Genomic DNA, 27,241 nt, shown 5'->3' with positions numbered 1-27,241 from the left:
GCCAGTATTATGAACCGTCCTCCCCTCACCAGCCTCCTGAGGTGAAACTGCCCACAGCACAGTGGGCTGTTTGTGTGTGTGTATATGTTAATGCCCTGTGCGAGTGCAATACACACACACACACAGACACACGCACACACACACGCATACATCCACAATGCCACGGGGGCAGCCTGCGTGTCTCCGGCCAACTCAGAGGGTGGAGTGGTGGCTGCTGGGAAGACTGTTCTGGACATGCCTGGTTCACACTGGCAGCCATGATTGTTTTTGGCATCTCGAAGCCCCAGGATGGGTCATCAGGCCTAGGGAGCTGGGGCGGCTAGGATATGACTGTTTATAATTCTCTAATAATACACCCTGCAGACTGACCTTCTGTCTGTGTGTGAGTTTGTGTGTGTGGATGGATGCCACTGTCCCAGTATTCTGAGTTCAGATTGAGTGCTACACATGCATACACACACATCAATTACTGCACACACACAACAATTCAACCAGCAATGCACATTTCACATAACAATATAATAATAAAACATATTGAAATAGTTTTCTTCCAGAATGAAATCTCAGAATGGTTTGAGGGTTTAACAAAACAACCACCTAGAGCCCTCATACTATCGCTGCACATAGTAAATATGGTATTGGCACTGACCCTGGAACTGACACAATGTTGGTGGTGCAGGAGGAGATGGCTGCCATTTTACGGGCTCTTAACCGATTGTGCTATTGTCTGTGGTTTTTTGCATTATTTGTAACTTATTTTGTACGTAATTTTTCTGCCACTGGTTCTGGATATCAGGACAGTGATTACTCACCTCATACTGGACAAAGATTTTTTCTTTAAAGAGTCAGACACCCAACAAGGCCCTCATCCCCATCATTCGCAGGAGAAAGAGGGAGGTAGGTCAGGGTGCCTTGTAAGGATCCGACGGCAATTGGGTAATCTGCCTCAACCATCAGTCCTATTAGCCAACTTACAATCATTGGATAACAAAATAGACAAGCTACAATCACGAATATCCTACCAACGGGACATTAAAAAGTGTAATATCTTATGTTTCACTGAGTCGTGGCAGAACAACGACATGGATAAAGAACAGCTGGCGTGTTTACGCTGCATCGGCAAGATAGAACAGCTGCCTCCGGTAAGACAACGGGTGGTGGTCTGTGTATATATGTAAACTAAAGCTGGTTCACGAAATCTAATATTAAGGAAGTCACAAGGTTTTTCCTACCTGAGGTAGAGTATCTCATGATAAGCTTTGGACCACACTATTTACCAAGGGAGTTTTCATCTATATTTTTCGTAGCTGTCTACTTGCCACCACAAACCAATGCTGGCACTAAGACCTCACTCAATGAGCTGCATACGGCCATAAGCAAACAGGAAAACGCTCATCCAGAGGCGGCGCTCCTAGTGGCCGGGGACTTTAATGCAGGGAAACTTCAATCTGATATACCTAACTTCTACCAGCATGCTAAATGTGCAACCAGAGGGAAAATACTCTAGACCACCTTTACTCCACACACAGAAAAGCGCACAAAGCTCTCCCTCGCCCTCTATTTGGCAAATCTGACCATAATTCTATCCTCCTGATTCCCGCTTACAAGACAAAACTAAAGCAGCACGCACAAGTGACTCAATCAATAAAGAAGTGGTCAGATGAAGCAGATGCTAAGCTACAGGACTGTTTCGCTATCACAGACTGGAATATGTTTCGGGATTCCTCTGATGTCATTGTGGAGTACACCATATCTGTCATTGGCTTCATCAATAACAAGATAGAATCCTAATACACCGGCTCCGACGCTCGTTGGATGTGGCAGGGCTTGCAAACTATTACAGACTACAAAGGGAAGCAGAGCCGCGAGCAGCCCAGTGACATGAGCCAACCAGACGAGCTAAATTTCTTCTATGTTTGCTTCGAGGCAAGCAGCACTGAAGCATGCATGAGAGCATCAGCTATTTCGGATGACTGTGTGATCACGCTCTCTGTAGCCGATGTGACTAAGACCTTTAAACAGGTCAACATTCACAAGTCCGTGGGGCCAGACGGACTACCAGGACGTGTACTCCGAGCATGCGCTGACCAAGTGTCTTCACTGACATTTTCAACCTGTCCCTAATTGAGTCTGTAATACCAACATGTTTCAAGCAGACCATCATAGTCCCTGTGCCCAAGAACACTAAGGTAACCTGCCTAAATGACTACCAACCCATACCACTCACATATGTAGCCATGAAATGCTTTGAAAGGCTGGTCATGGCTCACATCAACACCATCAACCCAGAAACCCTAGACCCACTCCAATTTGCATAACTTTGTGTTCCATACCTTCTCCTATCTTCCCTTCAGTCAACTTGATGTGTTCCATACCTTCTCCTATCTTCCCTTCAGTCAACTTGATGTGTTCCATACCTTCTCCTATCTTCCCTTCAGTCAACTTGATGTGTTCCATACCTTCTCCTATCTTCCCTTCAGTCAACTTGATGTGTTCCATACCTTCTCCTCTCTTCCCTTCAGTCAACTTTGTGTGTTCCATACCTTCTCCTATCTTCCCTTCAGTCAACTTGATGTGTTCCATACCTTCTCCTATCTTCCCTTCAGTCAACTTTGTGTGTTCCATACCTTCTCCTATCTTCCCTTCAGTCAACTTGATGTGTTCCATACCTTCTCCTATCTTCCCTTCAGTCAACTTGATGTGTTCCATACCTTCTCCTATCTTCCCTTCAGTCAACTTGATGTGTTCCATACCTTCTCCTATCTTCCCTTCAGTCAACTTGATGTGTTCCATACCTTCTCCTATCTTCCCTTCAGTCAACTTGATGTGTTCCATACCTTCTCCTATCTTCCCTTCAGTCAACTTGATGTGTTCCATACCTTCTCCTATCTTCCCTTCAGTCAACTTGATGTGTTCCATACCTTCTCCTCTCTTCCCTTCAGTCAACTTTGTGTGTTCCATACCTTCTCCTATCTTCCCTTCAGTCAACTTGATGTGTTCCATACCTTCTCCTATCTTCCCTTCAGTCAACTTTGTGTGTTCCATACCTTCTCCTATCTTCCCTTCAGTCAACTTGATGTGTTCCATACCTTCTCCTATCTTCCCTTCAGTCAACTTGATGTGTTCCATACCTTCTCCTATCTTCCCTTCAGTCAACTTGATGTGTTCCATACCTTCTCCTATCTTCCCTTCAGTCAACTTGATGTGTTCCATACCTTCTCCTATCTTCCCTTCAGTTAATTTTGTGTTCCATACCTTCCCTTCAGTCAATTTTATGTGTGTTCCATACCTTCTCCTATCTTCCCTTCAGTTAACTTTGTGTTCCATACCTTCTCCTATCTTCCCTTCAGTCAACTTGATGTGTTCCATACCTTCTCCTATCTTCCCTTCAGTCAACTTGATGTGTTCCATACCTTCTCCTATCTTCCCTTCAGTCAACTTCATGTCTTTACTTCAAGTTGTAATATATGTTGATTGAAGGTTGTTCATGTGTGGGGAAGGGATAAACACGCGCGCGCACACACACACGCGCACGCACACACATTCCTCTACAGTCTCATCATGCACAATTTTTCACACATTAGGATGAGTGAAGAGCATTACACACACACATACACACAACACACGCACACACACTCCTTTTGAGGCATACAATAACATCTCAGCACACATTTACAGAACGAGGGAGCTCTTGTCTGGTGAGATGAAGAGAAGAGAGGGAGGAAGGGAAGAGAGGGAGGCAGAGAAGAGGATAAGGGGAGGAAGCAAGAGAGAGAGAGATGGAGTAGTTGTGGTTGTTGTAGATGATTATTTTCTGTTTATGCGAGGGGCCTGCGTGAGACAATCACTTCAAGTGCCCTCCAATCAGGGCCTGAGTACAGTGGCGAGGGGTGGGGGTTGGGGGCGAGACCTGATGAACCCTCTACCCTCCTACCCTCTCTCCCCTCTCCTATCCTCTTTTATCCACTCCTCTGTCCACTCCCTCGCTTCCCTCCACTCCACTCTGCAGCACTCTTCATTCCATTCCCTTGTGCCACAGCTCAAGGGCGAAGCCCTCTCTCTTTCCTCCACTCTCCTCCTTTCTCTACCACTCCCTCTATTCTCCCTCTACACCCTCTTTCTGCACCAGGGGATTCAGGCAGCAAGTTTAAAGAATAAAAGGCCTCACTGAAACTCGTGTGAAAGAGATAGAGAGTGGGAGAGAGAGTGAGAGACAGAAAGAGAGAGAGGAAGAGAGAAAGAGAGAGAAAGTAAAAGAGAGAATTGTAAACATACGTTTCCCATGCCAATAAAGCCCCTTAAATTGAATTGAAATTTAATTGAGAGAGAAATAGAGAGAGAGAGAGAGAGAGAGAGAGAGAGACAGACAGAGATAGAGAGACAGAAAGAAAGAGAGACAGACAGAGAGAAAGATTAGAATAAGGAGTCATGGGGCCTCCTGAGTGGCGCAGCGGTCTAAGGCACTGCATCACTTGAGGCATTACTACAGACCCAGGTTCGATCCTGGGCTTTATCACAACCGCCCGTGATAGTGAGTCCCATAGGGCGGAGCACAATTGGCCCCGCATTGTCTGTGTTAGGGGAGGGTTTGGCTGAGGCTCATCGCGCTCTAGCGACTCCTTGTGGCGGGCATTTCCTCCGACACATTTGTGCGGCTGGCTTCTGGGATAAGAGAGTGGGTGTTAAGAAGCGCGGCTTGGCGAGTCATGTTTCAGAGGACGCATAACTCAAACTTTGCTATTCCGTTGGGGAGTTACAGCAATGAAAGAAGATCAAAATTGGGGAGAAAAAGGGGTAAAATACAAAAAAAGGAAGCTACCAGAGTTAGAAAAAGACAATGAAGCGGCTAATGAGAGAGATATGGAACGATAGAGCCGTTTGTTCTCTTCTGACCGGGGTCATCAGTGTGTGATCTGTGACAACACTGTGACCTGTGACCTTCAGCCCAGCCTCTACGTCCAGGAGTTTTATGACCCGACCATGTTTGCTTACAAACACATCTCCAACAGTGCAATGGCGTGTGTTTGCCCCAGTGTTGAAGGCGAGACACGGTCCACCGGTCACCCCTCGCTGTCCGTCTCGCTCTCCTCCTTGTCCTTAATGGTAAACTAACAGATTGTAAACATGCTGCTACCACTTCTCTCCCTCTCTCTCTCTACCCCCCTCCTTCCCTCACTCAATATCTCTTTTTTTCTGGGGGTATTTTTTAAACAATGTCCTTCATGTTAGAGTGGTTACTGCAGCAGAAGGACATCATTAGCACCGTGGTTAAACTGTAATTTACACCATTAGAGAGGCAGGAGCCAATTTTATTGGCTAGTAAATTTCAGCTCTGAAATATTTAGACCATATGGCTCAATTTATGTAATAACCTTAATTTCTGCACCCTTCAGGGCCTGGTGGCTGCTGGGCCAGGCTGGTCGGAGTGAGGAGTGCACACACACACACACACACACACACACACACACACACACACACACACACACACACACACACACACACACACACACACACACACACACACACACACACACACACACACACACACACACACACACACACACACACACACACACACACACACACACACACACACACACACACACACACACAGCTACACAGCTACACAGCTACACAGCTACACAGTAGCAGAAGATGCATCAGATTAATGCAGTGTCAGGTTGTGTTTGGGTGAAGGCGTGCGAGCAGCAACCAGATGGTCCCGGGGCTGATGACTGTCAGGGGTCCTGATCTGATCAATCACATGTATTAATACATCTCCCTTCACCAGGGGCCCCAAGGGCCCTACACACAACATCTGGAGAGCAGGGAGGATGGAGGGAGGAAGAAGAGGAGGAGAGGAGTAATTGTGCGGGAATGTATATGTCCAGTATTAATACATCTGAATTCATCAGGTGTCCAGGGACCACAACACAACATCAGGATGAAGAGGGAAGGAGGAGACGAGAGAGGGAGGAGGAAGAGAGGGAGGAGGGAGAGAGGGGAAAGAAAAAGGTGGAATGGAGGATAGTGTGACTAATTTAAGTGGAGAGTAGAGAGAAGAGAGAGGGAGAGAATGATGAGAAAAAGAGGGAGAGCTAGTGGGAGGAAACAGCAAGGAGAGAAAGAGGGAGAGATAGTGGGAGGAAACATCAAGGAGAGAAAGAGGGAGAGCTAGTGGGAGGAAACAGCAAGGAGAGAAAGAGGGAGAGCTAGTAGGAGGAAACAGCAAGGAGAGAAAGAGGGAGAGCTAGTGGGAGGAAACAGCAAGGAGAGAAAGAGGGAGAGCTAGTGGGAGGAAACATCAAGGAGAGAAAGAGGGAGAGCTAGTGGGAGGATACAGCAAGGAGAGAAAGAGGGAGAGCTAGTGGGAGGAAACAGCAAGGAGAGAAAGAGGGAGAGCTAGTGGGAGGAAACAGCAAATGAAGAAAGAGGGAGAACTGGTGGGAGGATACAGCAAGGAGAGAAAGAGGGAGAGCTAGTGGGAGGAAACAGCAAGGAGAGAAGGAGGGAGAGCTAGTGGGAGGAAACAGCAAGGAGAGAAAGAGGGAGAGCTTGTGGGAGGAAACAGCAAGGAGAGAAAGAGGGAGAGCTAGTGGGAGGAAACAGCAAGGAGAGAAAGAGGGAGAGCTAGTGGGAGGAAATAGCAAGGAGAGAAACAGGGAGAGGTAGTGGGAGGAAACAGCAAGGAGAGAAAGAGGGAGAGCTAGTGGGAGGATACAGCAAGGAGAGAAAGAGGGAGAGCTAATGGGAGGAAACAGCAAGGAGAGAAAGAGGGAGAGCTAGTGGGAGGAAACAGCAAGGAGAGAAAGGGGGAGAGCTAGTGGGAGGATACAGCAAGGAGAGAAAGAGGGAGAGCTAATGGGAGGAAACAGCAAATACAGAAAGAGGGAGAGCTAGTGGGAGGAAACAGCAAAGAGAGAAAGAGGGAGAGCTAGAGGGAGGATACAGCAAGGAGAGAAACAGGGAGAGCTAGTGGGAGGAAACAGCAAGGAGAGAAAGAGGGAGAGCTAGTGGGAGGAAACAGCAAGGAGAGAAAGAGGGAGAGCTAGTGGGAGGATACAGCAAATACAGAAAGAGGGAGAGCTAGTGGGAGGAAACAGCAAATACAGAAAGAGGGAGAGCTAATGGGAGGAAACAGCAAGGAGAGAAAGAGGGAGAGCGAGTGGGAGGATACAGCAAATACAGAAATAGGGAGAGCTAGTGGGAGGAAACAGCAAATACAGAAAGAGGGAGAGCTAATGGGAGGAAACAGCAAATACAGAAAGAGGGAGAGCTAGTGGGAGGAAACAGCAAAGACAGAAAGAGGGAGAGCTCGTGGGAGGAAACAGCAAGGAGAGAAACAGGGAAAGCTAGTTGGAGGAAACAGCAAATACAGAAAGAGGGAGAGCTAGTGGGAGGAAACAGCAAAGACAGAAAGAGGGAGAGCTCGTGGGAGGATACAGCAAGGAGAGAAAGAGGGAGAGCTAGTGGGAGGAAACAGCAAAGACAGAAAGGGGGAGAGCTAATGGGAGGAAACAGCAAGGAGAGAAACAGGGAGAGCTAGTTGAAGGAAACAGCAAATACAGAAATAGGGAGAGCTAGTGGGAGGAAACAGCAAATACAGAAAGAGGGAGAGCTAATGGGAGGAAACAGCAAATACAGAAAGAGGGAGAGCTAATGGGAGGAAACAGCAAATACAGAAAGAGGGAGAGCTAGTGGGAGGAAACAGCAAATACAGAAAGAGGGAGAGCTAATGGGAGGAAACAGCAAATACAGAAAGAGGGAGAGCTAGTGGGAGGAAACAGCAAATACAGAAAGAGGGAGAGCTAGTGGGAGGAAACAGCAAATACAGAAAGAGGGAGAGCTAATGGGAGGAAACAGCAAATACAGAAAGAGGGAGAGCTAGTGGGAGGAAACAGCAAAGACAGAAAGAGGGAGAGCTCGTGGGAGGAAACAGCAAGGAGAGAAACAGGGAGAGCTAGTGGGAGGATACAGCAAATACAGAAAGAGGGAGAGCTAGTGGGAGGAAACAGCAAATACAGAAAGAGGGAGAGCTAATGGGAGGAAACAGCAAGGAGAGAAAGAGGGAGAGCGAGTGGGAGGATACAGCAAATACAGAAATAGGGAGAGCTAGTGGGAGGAAACAGCAAATACAGAAAGAGGGAGAGCTAATGGGAGGAAACAGCAAATACAGAAAGAGGGAGAGCTAGTGGGAGGAAACAGCAAAGACAGAAAGAGGGAGAGCTCGTGGGAGGAAACAGCAAGGAGAGAAACAGGGAGAGCTAGTTGGAGGAAACAGCAAATACAGAAAGAGGGAGAGCTAGTGGGAGGAAACAGCAAAGACAGAAAGAGGGAGAGCTCGTGGGAGGATACAGCAAGGAGAGAAAGAGGGAGAGCTAGTGGGAGGAAACAGCAAAGACAGAAAGGGGGAGATCTAATGGGAGGAAACAGCAAGGAGAGAAACAGGGAGAGCTAGTTGAAGGAAACAGCAAATACAGAAATAGGGAGAGCTAGTGGGAGGAAACAGCAAATACAGAAAGAGGGAGAGCTAATGGGAGGAAACAGCAAATACAGAAAGAGGGAGAGCTAATGGGAGGAAACAGCAAATACAGAAAGAGGGAGAGCTAGTGGGAGGAAACAGCAAATACAGAAAGAGGGAGAGCTAATGGGAGGAAACAGCAAATACAGAAAGAGGGAGAGCTAGTGGGAGGAAACAGCAAATACAGAAAGAGGGAGAGCTAGTGGGAGGAAACAGCAAATACAGAAAGAGGGAGAGCTAATGGGAGGAAACAGCAAATACAGAAAGAGGGAGAGCTAGTGGGAGGAAACAGCAAAGACAGAAAGAGGGAGAGCTCGTGGGAGGAAACAGCAAGGAGAGAAACAGGGAGAGCTAGTGGGAGGAAACAGCAAAGACAGAAAGAGGGAGAGCTAATGGGAGGAAACAGCAAGGAGAGAAACAGGGAGAGCTAGTTGGAGGAAACAGCAAATACAGAAAGATGGAGAGCTAGTGGGAGGAAACAGCAAAGACAGACAGAGGGAGAGCTAATGGGAGGAAACAGCAAGGAGAGAAAGAGGGAGAGCTAGTTGGAGGAAACAGCAAATACAGAAAGAGGGAGAGCTAATGGGAGGAAACAGCAAATACAGAAAGAGGGAGAGCTAGTGGGAGGAAACAGCAAATACAGAAAGAGGGAGAGATAATGGGAGGAAACAGCAAAGACAGAAAGAGGGAGAGCTAATGGGAGGAAACAGCAAGGAGAGAAAGAGGTAGAGCTAGTGGGAGGAAACAACAAGGAGAGAGAGGCAGAGCTAGTGGGAGAATACAGCAAGGAGAGAAAGAGGGAGAGCTAATGGGAGGAAACAGCAAGGACAGAAAGAGGTAGAGCTAATGGGAGGAAACAGCAAGGAGAGAAACAGGGAGAGCTAGTTGGAGGAAACAGCAAATACAGAAAGAGGGAGAGCTAGTGGGAGGAAACAGCAAAGACAGAAAGAGGGAGAGCTAATGGGAGGAAACAGCAAGGAGAGAAAGAGGGAGAGCTAGTTGGAGGAAACAGCAAATACAGAAAGAGGGAGAGCTAATGGGAGGAAACAGCAAGGAGAGAAAGAGGGCGAGCTAGTGGGAGGAAACAGCAAGGAGAGAAAGAGGGAGAGCTAGTGGGAGGATACAGCAAATACAGAAAGAGGGAGAGCTAGTGGGAGGAAACAGCAAATACAGAAAGAGGGAGAGCGAGTGGGAGGATACAGCAAATACAGAAATAGGGAGAGCTAGTGGGAGGAAACAGCAAATACAAAAAGAGGGAGAGCTAATGGGAGGAAACAGCAAATACAGAAAGAGGGAGAGCTAGTGGGAGGAAACAGCAAAGACAGAAAGAGGGAGAGCTCGTGGGAGGATACAGCAAGGAGAGAAAGAGGGAGAGCTAGTGGGAGGAAACAGCAAAGACAGAAAGAGGGAGAGCTAATGGGAGGAAACAGCAAGGAGAGAAACAGGGAGAGCTAGTTGGAGGAAACAGCAAATACAGAAAGATGGAGAGCTAGTGGGAGGAAACAGCAAAGACAGACAGAGGGAGAGCTAATGGGAGGAAACAGCAAGGAGAGAAAGAGGGAGAGCTAGTTGGAGGAAACAGCAAATACAGAAAGAGGGAGAGCTAATGGGAGGAAACAGCAAGGAGAGAAAGAGGGCGAGCTAGTGGGAGGAAACAGCAAGGAGAGAGAGGCAGAGCTAGTGGGAGGAAACAGAAAATACAGAAAGAGGGAGAACTAGTGGGAGAATACAGCAAGGAGAGAAAGAGAGGGAGAGCTAATGGGAGGAAACAGCAAATACAGAAAGAGGGAGAGCTAGTGGGAGGAAACAGCAAATACAGAAAGAGGGAGAGCTAGTGGGAGGAAACAGCAAATACAGAAAGAGGGAGAGCTCGTGGGAGGAAACAGCAAAGACAGAAAGAGGGAGAGCTCGTAGGAGGAAACAGCAAGGAGAGAAACAGGGAGAGCTAGTTGGAGGAAACAGCAAATACAGAAAGAGGGAGAGCTAGTGGGAGGAAACAGCAAAGACAGAAAGAGGGAGAGCTCGTGGGAGGATACAGCAAGGAGAGAAAGAGGGAGAGCTAGTGGGAGGAAACAGCAAAGACAGAAAGAGGGAGAGCTAATGGGAGGAAACAGCAAGGAGAGAAACAGGGAGAGCTAGTTGGAGGAAACAGCAAATACAGAAAGATGGAGAGCTAGTGGGAGGAAACAGCAAAGACAGACAGAGGGAGAGCTAATGGGAGGAAACAGCAAGGAGAGAAAGAGGGAAAGCTAGTTGGAGGAAACAGCAAATACAGAAAGAGGGAGAGCTAATGGGAGGAAACAGCAAGGAGAGAAAGAGGGCGAGCTAGTGGGAGGAAACAGCAAGGAGAGAGAGGCAGAGCTAGTGGGAGGAAACAGCAAATACAGAAAGAGGGAGAACTAGTGGGAGAATACAGCAAGGAGAGAAAGAGAGAGAGAGCTAGTGGGAGGAAACAGCAAGGAGAGAAAGAGAGAGAGAGCTAGTGGGAGGAAACAGCAAGGAGAGAAAGAGGGAGAGCTAGTGGAAAGAAACAGCTAAGACAGAAAGAGGGAGAGCTAGTGGTAGGAAACAGCAAATACAGAAAGAGGGAGAGCTAATGGTAGGAAACAGCAAATACAGAAAGAGGGAGAGCTAGTGGGAGGAAACAGCAAGGAGAGAAAGAGGGAGAGCTAGTGGAAGGAAACAGCAAAGACAGAAAGAGGGAGAGCTAATGGTAGGAAACAGCAAATACAGAAAGAGGGAGAGCTAATGGTAGGAAACAGCAAATACAGAAAGAGGGAGAGCTAGTGGGAGGAAACAGCAAATACAGAAAGAGGGAGAGCTAATGGTAGGAAACAGCAAATACAGAAAGAGGGAGAGCTAGTGGGAGGAAACAGCAAGGAGAGAAAGAGGGAGAGCTAGTGGAAGGAAACAGCAAAGACAGAAAGAGGGAGAGCTAATGGTAGGAAACAGCAAATACAGAAAGAGGGAGAGCTAATGGTAGGAAACAGCAAATACAGAAAGAGGGAGAGCTAGTGGGAGGAAACAGCAAGGAGAGAAAGAGGGAGAGATAATGGGAGGAAACAGCAAAGACAGAAAGAGGGAGAGCTAATGGTAGGAAACAGCAAATACAGAAAGAGGGAGAGCTAATGGTAGGAAACAGCAAATACAGAAAGAGGGAGAGCTAGTGGGAGGAAACAGCAAGGAGAGAAAGAGGGAGAGCTAATGGGAGGAAACAGCAAGGAGAGAAAGAGGTAGAGCTAGTGGGAGGAAACAGCAAGGAGAGAGAGGCAGAGCTAGTGGGAGAATACAGCAAGGAGAGAAAGAGGGAGAGCTAATGGGAGGAAACAGCAAGGAGAGAAAGAGGTAGAGCTAATGGGAGGAAACAGCAAGGAGAGAAACAGGGAGAGCTAGTTGGAGGAAACAGCAAATACAGAAAGAGGGAGAGCTAGTGGGAGGAAACAGCAAGGAGAGAAAGAGGGCGAGCTAGTGGGAGGAAACAGCAAGGAGAGAGAGGCAGAGCTAGTGGGAGGAAACAGCAAATACAGAAAGAGGGAGAACTAGTGGGAGAATACAGCAAGGAGAGAAAGAGAGAGAGAGCTAGTGGGAGGAAACAGCAAGGAGAGAAAGAGAGAGAGAGCTAGTGGGAGGAAACAGCAAGGAGAGAAAGAGGGAGAGCTAGTGGAAAGAAACAGCTAAGACAGAAAGAGGGAGAGCTAATGGTAGGAAACAGCAAATACAGAAAGAGCGAGAGCTAATGGTAGGAAACAGCAAATACAGAAAGAGGGAGAGCTAGTGGGAGGAAACAGCAAGGAGAGAAAGAGGGAGAGCTAGTGGAAGGAAACAGCAAAGACAGAAAGAGGGAGAGCTAGTGGGAGGAAACAGCAAGGAGAGAAAGAGGGAGAGCTAGTGGAAGGAAACAGCAAAGACAGAAAGAGGGAGAGCTAATGGTAGGAAACAGCAAATACAGAAAGAGGGAGAGCTAATGGTAGGAAACAGCAAATACAGAAAGAGGGAGAGCTAGTGGGAGGAAACAGCAAGGAGAGAAAGAGGGAGAGATAATGGGAGGAAACAGCAAAGACAGAAAGAGGGAGAGCTAATGGGAGGAAACAGCAAGGAGAGAAAGAGGTAGAGCTAGTGGGAGGAAACAGCAAGGAGAGAGAGGCAGAGCTAGTGGGAGAATACAGCAAGGAGAGAAAGAGGGAGAGCTAATGGGAGGAAACAGCAAGGAGAGAAAGAGGTAGAGCTAATGGGAGGAAACAGCAAGGAGAGAAACAGGGAGAGCTAGTTGGAGGAAACAGCAAATACAGAAAGAGGGAGAGCTAGTGGGAGGAAACAGCAAAGACAGAAAGAGGGAGAGCTAATGGGAGGAAACAGCAAGGAGAGAAAGAGGGAGAGCTAGTTGGAGGAAACAGCAAATACAGAAAGAGGGAGAGCTAATGGGAGGAAACAGCAAGGAGAGAAAGAGGGCGAGCTAGTGGGAGGAAACAGCAAGGAGAGAGAGGCAGAGCTAGTGGGAGGAAACAGCAAATACAGAAAGAGGGAGAACTAGTGGGAGAATACAGCAAGGAGAGAAAGAGAGGGAGAGCTAATGGGAGGAAACAGCAAATACAGAAAGAGGGAGAGCTAGTGGGAGGAAACAGCAAGGAGAGAAAGAGGGAGAGCTTGTGGGAGGAAACAGCAAGGAGAAAAAGAGGGAGAGCTTGTGGGAGGAAACAGCAAGGAGAGAAAGAGGGAGAGCTTGTGGGAGGAAACAGCAAGGAGAGAAAGAGGGAGAGCTTGTGGGAGGAAACAGCAAGGAGAGAAAGAGGGAGAGCTAGTGGGAGGAAACAGCAAAGACAGAAAGAGGGAGAGCTAGTGGGAGGAAACAGCAAAGACAGAAAGAGGGAGAGCTAGTGGGAGGAAACAGCAAATACAGAAAGAGGGAGAGCTAGTGGGAGGAAACAGCAAGGAGAGAAAGAGGGAGAGCTTGTGGGAGGAAACAGCAAGGAGAGAAAGAGGGAGAGCTAGTGGGAGGAAACAGCAAATACAGAAAGAGGGAGAGCTCGTGGGAGGAAACAGCAAATACAGAAAGAGGGAGAGCTAGTGGGAGGAAACAGCAAATACAGAAAGAGGCAGAGCTAGTGGGAGGAAACAGCAAATACAGAAAGAGGGAGAGCTCGTGGGAGGAAACAGCAAATACAGCAAGAGGGAGAGCTCGTGGGAGGAAACAGCAAATACAGAAAGAGGGAGAGCTAGTGGGAGGAAACAGCAAATACAGAAAGAGGGAGAGCTCGTGGGAGGAAACAGCAAATACAGAAAGAGGGAGAGCTCGTGGGAGGAAACAGCAAATACAGAAAGAGGGAGAGCTCGTGGGAGGAAACAGAAAATACAGAAAGAGGGAGAGCTCGTGGGAGGATACAGCAAGGAGAGAAAGATATAGCAAAGACAGAAAGAGGCTGGATCTGGAATAGGAAGTGAGGAGTAAATAGGTGTTACGTTAGCATCTCTAGATTGGTGTGCAGTATGTGTGTGTGTGTATATGTGTGTGTGTGTGTGTAACGTCGGTCTGCCAGGCGGGCGCAGGGTTCTGGCGGGGCAGACCGCCTGCGTTCTGTACCCTCATTCTATCTGATCGCCATGACGACCCCATTAATCATCCACACTGGCACGGAGAGGTGCTCCCAGCCCAGTCAGAGATCAATACACACACACACATACAGGCTTATTGCTTATATCCGTGGTTGATCTCCCTCTCAGTAGTGGACATTAGTGAGGAGAACATCAAACCATCTGCTCTGAGGCTGTCAGACTAGAGAGGAGAAAACTATGCCAGACTACACTGATCAACTGCCAACTTCTCTCCCATAAACCTAAGAACTTTACCACATAAAAACAGACTTGCATTCATGTTTAACTAATTTAGAAAGGTTGGTGGAGTTCTTTATGCTAATTGAAGAGAAAGGGAGAGAGGGGGAGAGAGGAGGAAAAAGAGGAGATGGAGAGAGGAAGAGAGAGATGGAGAGAGGAAAAGAGAGCTGGAGAGAGATGAAGAGAGAGGGAGAGAGGAGGAGAGGAGGAGAGAGATAGAGATAGTTGGAGAGAGGAGGAGAGAGATGGAGAGAGGCAGAGAGAGATGGAGATAGAGGGAGAGAAAGGGAGAGAGATGGAGAGAGAGAGGAGGAGAGAGATGGAGGGAGGAGGAGAGAGATGGAGAGAGGAGGAGAGAAATTAACAAAAACATAAATGTTGAACTAATTTAAATAGGTTGGTGGAGTTTTTTATGCTAATTGAAGAGAAAGGGAGAGAGGATGAGAGAGGAGGAGAAAGAGGAGAGAGATGAAGAGAGAGTGGGAGAGAGGAAGAGAGAGTTGGAGAGAGATGAGTTACATCGAGAGAGGAGGAGAAAGAGGAGAGAGATGGAGAGAGGAAGAGAGAGATTGAGAGAGGAAGAGAGAGTTGGAGAGAGATGAGATGGAGGAGAGAGATGAGAGAGGAGGAGGAGAAAGAGGAGAGAGATGGGGAGAGGAAGCGAGATATTAGGAGAGGAAGAGAGAGTTTGAGAGAGATGGAGAAAGAGGAGAGAGATGGAGAGAGGATGAGAGAGTTGGAGAGAGATGGGGAGAGAGGAAGAGAGAGTTGGAGAGAGATGGAGAAAGAGGAGAGAGATGGAGAGAGGAAGAGAGATGGAGAGAGATGGAGAGAGGAGGAGAGAGATGGAGAGAGAGGGAGAGAGGAAGAGAGGGAGAGAGAGGAGGAGAGAGATGGAGAGAGAGGGAGAGAGGAAGAGAGGGAGAGAGGAAGCGAGAGGAGGAGAGAGGAGGAGAGAGGAGGAGTGAGAAAATGTTAGAGAGAGAAGAGAACAAAGAAAACAAATACGGAGTAGAGAATCAACTTGTGATTAGTGAACAGTTGTCTACAGTAAGATCAATAGACAGCAGAGTGTGGAGTCCACAGAGAAACAGGTGTGATAGCATAAGGTCAGAGGTAGAGAGCTACGATCCCAACCTCCCAAACCCGGCCCCCAGCCAAAAGACCCATCTGCGGCCTCACACACAGACATTTATTTTTATTTTTATTTAACCTTTATTTAACTAGGCTGTTTCACAACCAGCCGGGATTGGGAGTCCCATAAGGCGGCGCACAATTGGCCCAGCGTCATTAGGGTTTGGCCGTTAAGAACAAATTATAATTTACAATGGCGGCCTACCCCGGCCAAACCCTAATGACGCTGGGCCAATTGTGCGCCGCCTTATGGGACTCCCAATCCCGGCTGGTTGTGAAACAGCCTGGAATCGAACCAGGGTCTGTAGCACACACAACAGTGGAACAGAGATTATTTCATGAACATTCAAAAACATTAGTGTGATTTGTAACCTTGCCTGAAGACTTGTCTTAGCACTAATGCCTTGGCTTTAGCTCAGAGGATTAACACAGTCTTGTGTCTATCTTTGTTCTTTCTTTTTTTTCTCAGTGAGCGACTGAGACTGACTTCACACAAAAGTGATGATATATACTGTAGGTTGACACACACACACACACAGAGCTTTGAGCGGTGGCGTGGTGTGCTGAGGGGATGATATCACTGAGAGGCGTTGGCAAGGCGATCTACTGATGTCAGGCTGTTTACTGAGCTGCCAGGTTACATTTAGACTGGCTGACAGGCAGCAAGGGAAGATCTGTGTGTGTGTGTGTGTGTGTGTGTGTGTGTGTGTGTGTGTGTGTGTGTGTGTGTGTGTGTGTGTGTGTGTGTGTGTGTGTGTGTGTGTGTGTGTGTGTGTGTGTGTGTGTGTGTGTGTGTGTGTGTGTGTGTGTGTGTGTGTGTGTGTGTGTTTATGAAAGGCACATTTAGAGGTATTCTCCATGTGGGAGCGTTGTAGCAGATTTGGCGTGGAGGTGGAGGATTGTGGGAAGGGCCCTGGAGGACAGGAGCCCCTGGCTGTGTGTGTGTGCCTGCAGGCCCCTTCACTGGCAAACAGATGGCACCAGCACAGGCTGTGACCAACACATGCACGCAATGATAATACAGACACGCATGCATATCGTGTCTTGTCTTACCGGTACTGTCAACGCAATAATAGTAGAGGTGTTAAGTGTGGGGTCTGTGGGCTGTTTTCTGTACACCAGGCGATACTGTGAAATCCTTCCATTGGGTTGTCCAGGCTGTGTCCAGTTCAACTGTACTGAGTATGCACCTGCCAACACACAAACAGATATTACACACAGTGAGAATAACATAGGAAGTCAAACGTCACCTTTTCTTACCTCCCTCTATTTCATCTCTCACTCACTTGTCGGTGTGACAATAGGAGGAGCAATGTCCTCTGGACCCGCCTCCATGGTGACAGCTGAAGCCCATTGGCTGCGAGCAGAGCCGCGGGAGTTGTGGGCATGTACACTGTACTGGTATTGTCTGAAGGGCTGGAGGGCGTCGCTGGCGTCGATAAAATCTAGCGGCCCATTGGACCAAATAAACACCAACAGCTCCTCCTGGGTCCCCATTGGTCGCCTGGCAGGAAACAGGAAGAGCAAGTGAGTTACGCTAACTAACCCTGAGGTTCATCTCTAAGCCATAGTTACAACTTGAGAGAGAAATAGAGAGCAATAGGAGAAGGGTTAAAAGATGGCAATGAAAAGAGGAGAGAGAGAGGGGAGGAGAAGAAGCGAAATGGGGCAAGAGGATGGTAGTCTCTAATCATTCCAACTGCATCAAAACAACATTGCGCGCGTGTGTCTTGGTTCACAATGTACATCTAAACTACAGCTGGACTTGATGACATAGCTCAAAACACCCCTCTACCCCATCCTCCAGCTGTGTGTCTCCATTAGAAACCTCTGGATCTCAGAATCACAGATGCACTGAAGTCCCCAAAGTCTATAGCAAGCCCCCTATACATACTGTATTAAGTGAGAGAGTCAGACAGTGTGTGTTTGGTCATGCTAAGCATGATCTGAATGCTCAACTGTACTCCTTCCTCTGGGATTAACTTCTCCTACTGAATTTGAGTAACTCCAATTTTGGTTTACCAAAGTCTGACTCCTTGTGTGGATGTGAAGTTAGGATTCTTCCCTCAGCCTATATGCTAATGATGTTTCCACAGGACTTATCAAGGCTTAGATACTCTCTGACCCTGCATACAGATACCACTGGTCAACAACACACACTTGACCTTGACCACAGGCAAACACACGCAGACAAACACACACACACATGCACACACACAGGCAGACACATGGGTGCACGCACACAACACACACACCAGGCAGATGAAAAACTAGCACAGTGGGTAGTCGATACACACAAATGCAGACTAAACATACACATACACTACCGTTTAAAAGATTGGGGTCAATTAGAAATGTCTTTGTTTTAGAAAGAAAATCACATTTTTTGTCCATTAAAATAACATAAAATTGATGACAAACTTGGATTAGCGAACACAACGTGCCACTGGAACACAGGAGTGATGGTTGCTGATAATGGGCCTCTGTACTCCTATGTAGATATTCCATTAAAAATTAGCCGTTTCCAGCTACAATAGTCATTTACAACATTAACAATGTCTACACTATTTCTGATCAATTTGATGTTATTTTAATGGACCAATGTGCTTTTCTTTCATAAACAAGGACAAGTGACCCCAAACTTTTGCACGGTAGTGTATGTATTCCAGGCGGACTAAACACAAACACGACACACACGAACACACATACAAAGCAGAAAGTCTTCATCTGAATTACCTTGTAAATAAACTAAGAGGTGCATGATGATGTTATTACTATTATTTAAATTTAACTAGGCAAGTAAGTTAAGAACAAATTCTTATTTTCAATGACAGCCTAGGAACAGTGGGTTATTTGTACCTTGTCAGCTCGGGGATTTGAACTTGCAACCTTCCGGTTACTAGTCCAACGCTCTAACCACTAGGCTACCCTGCCGCCCCATGATGGTATTAACTGTGTATGAATGGTTACTAGCTGTGTATAAATGGTTACTACCTGTGTATGAATGGTTACTACCTGTGTATGAATGGTTACTACCTGTGTATGAATGGTTACTACCTGTGTATGAATGTTATTACCTTTGTATGAATGGTTATAACTGTGTACGACTGGTTATTGCCTGTGTATGAATGGTTATTGCCTGTGTATGAATAGTTATTACCTGTGTATGAATAGTTATTGCGTGTATGAATAGTTATTACCTTTGTATGAATGGTTATTGCCTGTGTATAAATGCTATTACCTTTGTATGAATGGTTATAACTGTGTATGAATGGTTACTATCTGTGTATGAATGGTTACTACGTGTGTATGAATGGTTACTACCTGTGTATGAATGGTTACTACCTGTGTATGAATGTTATTACCTTTGTATGAATGGTTATAACTGTGTATGAATAGTTATTACCTTTGTATGAATGGTTATTGCCTGTGTATAAATGCTATTACCTTTGTATGAATGGTTATAACTGTGTATGAATGGTTACTATCTGTGTATGAATGGTATTACCTGTGTATGACTGGTTATTACCTGTGTATGAATGGTTATTGCCTGTGTATGAATAGTTGTTACCTTTGTATGAATGGTTATTACCTTTGTATGAATGGTTATTGCCTGTGTATGAATAGTTGTTACCTTTGTATGAATGGTTATTACCTTTGTACAAATGGTTATTACCTGCGTATGAATGGTTATTATCTGTGCATGAATGGTTATTACCTGTGTATGAAGTATGCGGTGATGACTCCATTGGGCTTGTGGGGGGGGTTCCAGCAGACCTGGATGACTGTGGCTCCTGCTGCTGTCACTGTGGGGGGGTCCATATCCTCTGGAGGGGCCTCAGAGGTACGCACATACACCCCCTCACCCAACCCACACCCATCTGACATGGAGAGAAATGGAGAGAAAAGGAGTGACATGGAGAGACATGCAGAGACATGGAGAGACATGGAGAGTAATGGAGAGAAATGGAGAGAAATGGAGCGACATGGAGAGAAATGGAGAGACATGGAGAGTAATGGAGCGACATGGAGAGAAATGGAGCGACATGGAGAGAAATGGAGAGACATGGAGAGACATGCAGAGACATGGAGAGACATGGAGAGAAATGGAGAGACATGCAGAGACATGGAGAGACATGGAGAGAAATGGAGAGACATGGAGATACATGCAGAGACATGGAGAGACATGGAGAGACATGGAGCGACATGGAGAGAAATGGAGAGACATGGAGATACATGCAGAGACATGGAGAGACATGGAGAGACATGGAGCGACATGGAGAGACATGGAGAGACATGGAGCGACATGGAGCGACATGGAGAGACATGGAGCGACATGGAGCGACATGGAGAGACATGGAGAGAAATGGAGCGACATGGAGAGACATGGAGAGAAATGGAGAGACATGGAGATACATGGAGAGACATGGAGAGACATGGAGCGACATGGAGCGACATGGAGAGACATGGAGCGACATGGAGCGACATGGAGAGACATGGAGAGAAATGGAGCGACATGGAGAGACATGGAGAGACATGGAGCGAAATGGGGACATGGAGCGAAATGGGGACATGGAGCAACATGGAGAGAAATGGAGAGACATGGAGAGACATGGAGAGAAATGGAGAGACATGGAGAGACTTGGAGAGAAATGGAGCAACATGGAGAGAAATGGAGATACATGCAGAGACATGGAGAGACATGGAGAGACATGGAGCGACATGGAGAGACATGGAGAGACATGGAGCGACATGGAGAGACATGGAGAGACATGGAGCGAAATGGGGACATGGAGAGAAATGGAGAGACAAGGAGAGACATGGAGAGAAATGGAGAGACATGGAGAGACATGGAGAGAAATGAAGAGACATGGAGAGACAGGGAGAGACAGGGAGAGACAGGGAGAGACAGGGAGAGAAATGGAGAAACATGGAGATAAATGGAGAGACATGGAGAGAAATGGAGAGATATGGAGCGAAATGGGGACATGGAGAGAAATGGAGAGACATGGAGAGACATGGAGAGAAATGGAGAGACATGGAGAGACATGGAGAGAAATTAAGAGACATGGAGAGACAGGGAGAGACATGGAGAGACAGGGAGAGACAGGGAGAGACATGGAGAGAAATGGAATGGAGAAACATGGAGAGAAATGGAGAGCCATGGAGAGAAATGGAGAGATATGGAGCGAAATGGGGACATGGAGAGAAATGGAGAGACATGGAGAGACATGGACAGAAATGGAGAGACATGGAGAGAAATGAAGAGACATGGAGAGACAGGGAGAGACATGGAGAGACAGGGAGAGACAGGGAGAGACATGGAGAGAAATGGAGAAACATGGAGAGAAATGGAGAGACATGGAGAGAAATGGAGAGAGGGGGGGGACAAAGAAGACAGAATTACCCAGTTTGTGTTCTAAATACTTGAGTTAACTACGCATAATTAAGTATTAAACACTGTCTCTCAAGGTAGTCTGTCATTGGTCATTCCCAGTCCATACCGGCTTGGCAGGCCTGGACTCTGATGTGGTACTGGGTGTAGGGGTCTAACCCAGACACACTGAGGTACTGTTCCCGTCCCACCGTACGCATCACAGACCTGGCACTTCCTGGATTCAACAGGATGTTGTAGTATAGAGGAAGACTGGTGTTGAACACACCTGAGAGAGGGAGAGTGAGAGAACGAGAGAGAGAGAGTGAGTGAGAGAGAGAATGTGAGATAGAGCGAGGGGGAGAGAGAGAGAACGTGACAGAGGATGAGAGAGAGAATGAGAGCAAGAGAAGGAGAGAATGTGAGAGAGAACGAGAGAGAGCATTCTTACTTTGTATTCCCATGACATCTCTCCTGTGTTTTGAATGCAATGTGGCTAGCTAGCAAAGTAACTCACAGATAAATATTGAGATGTGGTTCTCTATTAGAAAGGCCCTACATGCAAAACACAGTTTGTGCGATGGGAGACTAATAAACCAGGGTGTGCTGGTTCTGTTCCATTGATCAATGCTCTCTGATTTATCCTGCCTTTGGCCACGGACGCTCCCACGCGCTGGATTTACTACGGCATTGTGGGTAATTTAGTAGGATCTGAACATGTTCAGATGGTCAAGGGGACAGTGCATCACAGAGAGACTGGTATTGATGTGCACAGAGAGACAATGAACAGTCAGGACCAAGACATAACTGTCTGTATGCAGAGAGGTGGGAGGAGATATGGGAGGTCAGGGCAGGATGCATCACCTATCACCCTCTGTGTACCTATTCTTTATAAGGATCCTCAATACGTCTATGTATGTGTGTGTGGTTGTGTGTGCATCTGTGACTGTTTGGATGTGTGTGTATGCGGGCTTTGACTATGATTGTCTGCCTGAAGTAATCCATCTATAAATATTATCTTCTCATTATGTGTGTTTACTATGAGAGGGGCCTGAAATAGCACACAGACATATCCATAGGCAGGCTATTCTAGAGTCATTACAGGTTGATTCTAAAAGAGGGGAAGTATTGCCTGATCTCTCACGCTTGGTTAGGCTGCTGGACCCAGGGTTTGGAGTGTGTGTGTGTGTCTGTACGTGCATGTGTGATTATTTGCGTGTGTTTAAGCATGTGCGTGTATGTGTGAGTGTGTGTGTGTGGAGGAGGGGTAATTATGTGCGGGGGTAATGTGTGTGTGTGTGTGTGTGTGTGTGTGTGTGTGTGTGTGTGTGTGTGTGTGTGTGTGTGTGTGTGTGTGTGTGTGTGTGTGTGTGTGTGTGTGTGTGTGTGTGTGTGTGTGTGTGTGTGTGTGTGTGTGTGTGTGTGTGTGTGTGGAGGGGGGGTAATGTGTGTGTGTGACAGATCGCTACTGAAGGGTCTCTCCTGGCTGCTGTGGCTGCCATTACCCCTGATCAGGCTCTGTGTGGAGTTGAAAGTGGGGAAGTGTAACGCTGCTGATTAGTTATAAATAATAGAACTTAAGGAGAGCTCCCATTGAACCTCTGAGGCAGCCTGGCACAGATCAAAGTACTAATACGGGCAAGGTGTGTGTGTGTGTGTGTCTCAGCAGAAGGATACATCTGCTGAGGGAGAAAGCTATGAGGAAAGGTGAATAATTTAAATGTTTCATTTGTTAAGATAATCAGGCCATTCTCAATGCATCCTGGAACTCATGAATGTTGAATGACCTATCTGCCTATAGTTGGTGTGAATTATGGAAAGGTACCTCTGATGGGAATATGAACAAATTGTGTGTCTGTGTGTGTGTGTGTCTGTGTGTGTGTGTGTGTGTGTGTGTGTGTGTGTGTGTGTGTGTGTGTGTGTGTGTGTGTGTGTGTGTGTGTGTGTGTGTGTGTGTGTGTGTGTGTGTGTGTGTGTGTGTGTGTGTGTGTGTGTGTGTGCGTGCGGAGGCAGAGACTAGTGGATTAGGGACATGAGACCGAGGTCACAAACAGCCTTATTGAGAGGTTGGGTCACATTTCATTTGTCATAGCCATGTTACATAAAGCGTATATGAGCCTACAGGACCCGAGCCACTACCCATTGGTGGACCACTGCATTAGGGAAGTCTTTCCCACATCATAGGTGAGGGAAGCCTGACTCCAGTCCAGATAATATGTACTTCAGCCAACTCCTGAATATTGCTGTCATGCCAGTCGTATATGGCATGACAATGAACCAACATGCCAGTGACCTGGCTGAAACACATATTTGGACAACCAGATAAGGGGAGTAGCGGGTAGACAGAGAAGGGGGTAGTCACTGACCTGGGGGTGTCCAGGAGACGAAGAGAGAGCGGGGGCCAAACACGGTGACGTTATGAGGGGGCGGGACTCCCAGAGGGGAGGAGACTGGTGTCTGGACGACGTACCTGTTACTCAAACCACTACCGCCCCCGGTACTGGCCTCCAACACATACACATACCTGAGGGGGAGGAAGGGAGAGAGTCTTTAGTGTTACACGATGGGAGAACACAGAGACACACACAGAGACACACACAGAGACACAGACACACATACAGACACACATACAGACACACATACAGACACACATACAGACACACACAGACACACATACAGACACACATACAGACACACATAGAGACACAGACACACATACAGACACACATACAGACACACACAGAGACACAGACACACACAGAGACACAGACACACACACAGACACACATACAGACACACACAGAGACACAGACACACACAGAGACACAGACACACATACAGACACACATACAGACACACACAGAGACATAGACACACACACAGACACACATACAGACACACATACAGACACACACAGAGACATAGACACACACAGAGACACAGACACACATACAGATACACATACAGACACACACAGACACACATACAGACACACATACAGACACACACAGAGACATAGACACACACAGAGACACACACAGAGACACAGACACACATACAGACACACACAGACACACATACAGACACACATACAGACACACACAGAGCCACAGACACACATACAGACACACATACAGACACACACAGAGACACTGGGTGATTCTATGTTGACTTATGCTTCCCACAGTTGTGTCAAGTTGGCTGGATGTCCTTTGTTGGAAGGAGAGAAAAACAGGACGTCTGTTGAAAATGCAGTGTGGTGGTTACTCATGTTCTTTAATGTAGAATAGCGATACATGAAATAACTAAATAGATACAAAACAACAAACGGAACGTGAAAACCTATACAGCCTGTGTGGTGAACAACTACACAGAGACAGGAACAATCACCCACGAAATACACAGTGAAACCCAGGCTACCTAAATATGGTTCCCAATAAGAGACAACGAAAATCACCTGACTCTGATTGAGAACCGCCTCAGGCAGCCAAGCCTATGCTAGACACGCCCCTAATCAGCCACAATCCCAATGCCTACAAAAAACCCAATATGACAACACAATAAACCCATGTCACACCCTGGCCTGAACAAATAATTAAAGTAAACACAAAATACTAAGACCAAGGCGTGACAGAACACCCCCCCCCCTAAGGTGCGGACTCCTGGACGCACCTCAAAACCATAGGGCGGGTCCGGGTGGGCGTCTGTCCATGGTGGTGGCTCCGGCTCGGGACGTGGAACCCACTCCATAAATGTCATAGTTCCTCCCCCTCGCGTCCTGGGATAATCCACCCTCGCCGCCAACCATGGCCTAATAGTCCTCACCCAGAACCCCACTGGACTGAGGGGCAGCTCGTGACTGAGGGGCAGCTCGGGACTGAGAGGCAGCTCGGGACTGAGGCAGCTCGGGACTGAGGGGAAGCTCGGGACTGAGGGGAAGCTCGGGACTGAGGGGCAGCTCGGGACTGAGGGGCAGCTTGGGACTGAGGGGAAGCCCGGGACGGGACTGACTGGGGAAGCCCAGGACTGAGGGAAGCCCAGTACTGAGAGGAAGCCCAGTACTGAGATGAAGCTCAGGCAGGTAGTTGGCTCCGGCAGATCCTGGCTGGCTGGCGGATCTGGAAGAGTCTAGTTGACTGGCAGATCTGGAAGAGTCTGGTTGACTGGCAGATCTGGAAGAGTCTGGTTGACTGGCAGATCTGGAAGATCATGGATGACTGGCGGATCTAGCTGCTCTGGCTGCTCCATGCAGACTGACAGCTCTGGCTGCTCCATGCAGATTGGCAGCTCTGGCTGCTCCATGCAGAATGGCAGCTCTGGCTGCTCCATGCAGAATGGCAGCTCTGGCTGCTCCATGCAGACTGGCAGCTCTGGCTGCTCCATGCAGATTGACAGCTCTGGCTGCTCCATGCAGACTGGCTGCTCTGGCTGCTCCATGCAGACTGACAGCTCAGGCTGCTCCATGCAGACTGGCAGCTCTGGCTGCTCCATGCAGTCTGGCAGCTCAAGCTGCTCCGAACAGGCAGGAGGCTCCGGCAGCGCTGTAGAGGAGGAAGGCTCTGGAAGCGCTGAACAGGCGGGAGGCTCCGGCAGCGCAGGAGAGGAGAAAGGCTCTGGCTGCGCTAAACAGGCGGGAGACTCCAGCAGCGCTGTAGAGGAGGAAAGCGCTGGCTGCGCTGAACAGGGGGGAGGCTACGACAGCGCTAGAGGGAAGGAAGGCTCTGGCTGTGCTGAACAGGCGAGGCACACTGAAGGCCTGGTGCGTGGTGCTGGAACTGGTGGTATTGGATTGAGGACACAGTCACAGGAAGCCTGGTGCGGGGAGCTGCCACCGGAGGACTGGTGTGTGAAGGTGGCACAGGATGGACTGGACCGTGAAGATGTACTGGAGAGCCTGAGAGCAGGGCTGGCACAGGACGTGCAAGGCTAGGTAGGTACACAGGAGGCCTAGTGCGTGAGGCTGGCACAATTTTCACCAGCCGACTAACACGCACCGCAGGACGAGTATGGAGCGCTGACCCAGGTGCCATCAAATCCCCGACACGCTCCGTTGGAAGAATCTTGTACCCAAAGCACCAAGCTAGCAACTCCCTCATTGCTCTATCCTCTACTTTCCCCATTAACTCGTTCATAGTCTCTGCTTCGCTCACCTCTAACACCGGCTCTGGTTCTGGTCTCTTCCTTGGCTCCTCACGGGCTTTTTCTGCGCCGTCGTGATTGTCTCTTCAACTCCATTCTCCTATAACCCTCTTCGCACTGCTCCAGCGAATCCCAGGCGGGCTCCGGTACTCTCCCTGGGTCGACCGCCCACCTGTCTATTTCCTCCCAAGTAGTGTAGTCCCGATATTGTAGCTCCTGCTGCCGCTGTTGTTTCTCCTCATACCAGCGTCTCTCAGCTATCGCCTGGGGCGGCGATATTCTCCCGGCTGATCCCAGGGTCCTTCTCCGAACAATTAATCCTCCTTTCGCTGCTCCTGCTGTCGCTGCCTGTTACTACGCCACTCGGTCCGGGTGTGGTGGGTGATTCTGTAACGGCGTTCATCTGTTGAAGGAGAGTCGGACCAAAATGCAGCGTGGTGGTTACTCATGTTCTTTAATGTAGAATACCGATACATGAAATATAACAAAAACCCCAATACGACAACACAATAACCCCATGTCACACCCTGGCCTGAACAAATAATTCAAGAAAACACAAAATACTAAGACCAAGGCGTGACAGCAGTGTTGTGGTTCTTCACACAAACGGATGTTCCTGGCTCCTACTATAATACCCTGTTCAAAGGCACTAAAATCTTTTGTCTTGCCATTTTACCCTATGAATGGCAAATACAGTGGGGAGAACAAGTATTTGATACACTGCCGGTTTGCAGGTTTTCCTACTTACAAAGCATGTAGAGGTCTGTAATTTTTATCATATGTACACTTCAACTGTGAGAGACGGAATCTAAAACAAAAATCCAGAAAATCACATTGTATGATTTTAGAGTAATTCATTTGCATTTTATTGCATGACACAAGTAACTTAATATTTGGTACAGAAACCTTTGTTTGCAATTACAGAGATCATACGTTTCCTGTAGTTCTTGACCAGTGTCACGCCCTGGTCTAAGTATTTTGTGTTTTCTTTATTATTTTGGTCAGGCCAGGGTGTGACATTGGTTATTTATGTGGTGTGTTTTGACTTGGGGTTTTTGTATGTAATGGGATTGTGGTTAGTGGGGTTGTCTAGATAAGTCTATGGTTGCCTGGAGTGGTTCTCAATCAGAGGCAGGTGGTTATCGTTGTCTCTGATTGGGAACCATATTTAGGCAGCCATATTCTTTGAGTGTTTCGTGGGTGATTTGTCCTGTCTCTGTGTTAGTTTGCACCAGAATAGGTTG

The 27,241-nt window shown here is 47.7% G+C and overlaps 1 protein-coding gene across 1 annotated transcript in view; it reads right to left on the bottom strand.

Moving 5' to 3' along the window:
- The window catches only part of LOC124001293 (usherin-like), a 471,917-nt gene that overhangs the window by 31,074 nt on the left and 413,602 nt on the right, over window positions 1-27,241 (bottom strand). Inside the window, 5 exon segments of the mRNA XM_046307964.1 lie at window positions 16,538-16,674; window positions 16,771-16,988; window positions 19,203-19,365; window positions 20,989-21,147; window positions 23,225-23,382. Of these exon segments, the coding sequence (XP_046163920.1) occupies window positions 16,538-16,674; window positions 16,771-16,988; window positions 19,203-19,365; window positions 20,989-21,147; window positions 23,225-23,382 (835 nt within the window).

The sequence above is a fragment of the Oncorhynchus gorbuscha genome, linkage group LG17 (assembly GCF_021184085.1).
Source record: "Oncorhynchus gorbuscha isolate QuinsamMale2020 ecotype Even-year linkage group LG17, OgorEven_v1.0, whole genome shotgun sequence".
NCBI classification, from domain to species: domain Eukaryota; kingdom Metazoa; phylum Chordata; class Actinopteri; order Salmoniformes; family Salmonidae; genus Oncorhynchus; species Oncorhynchus gorbuscha.
Note: the sequence above shows the minus strand (reverse complement) of the source record. Positions and strands in the feature narration are given on the sequence as shown.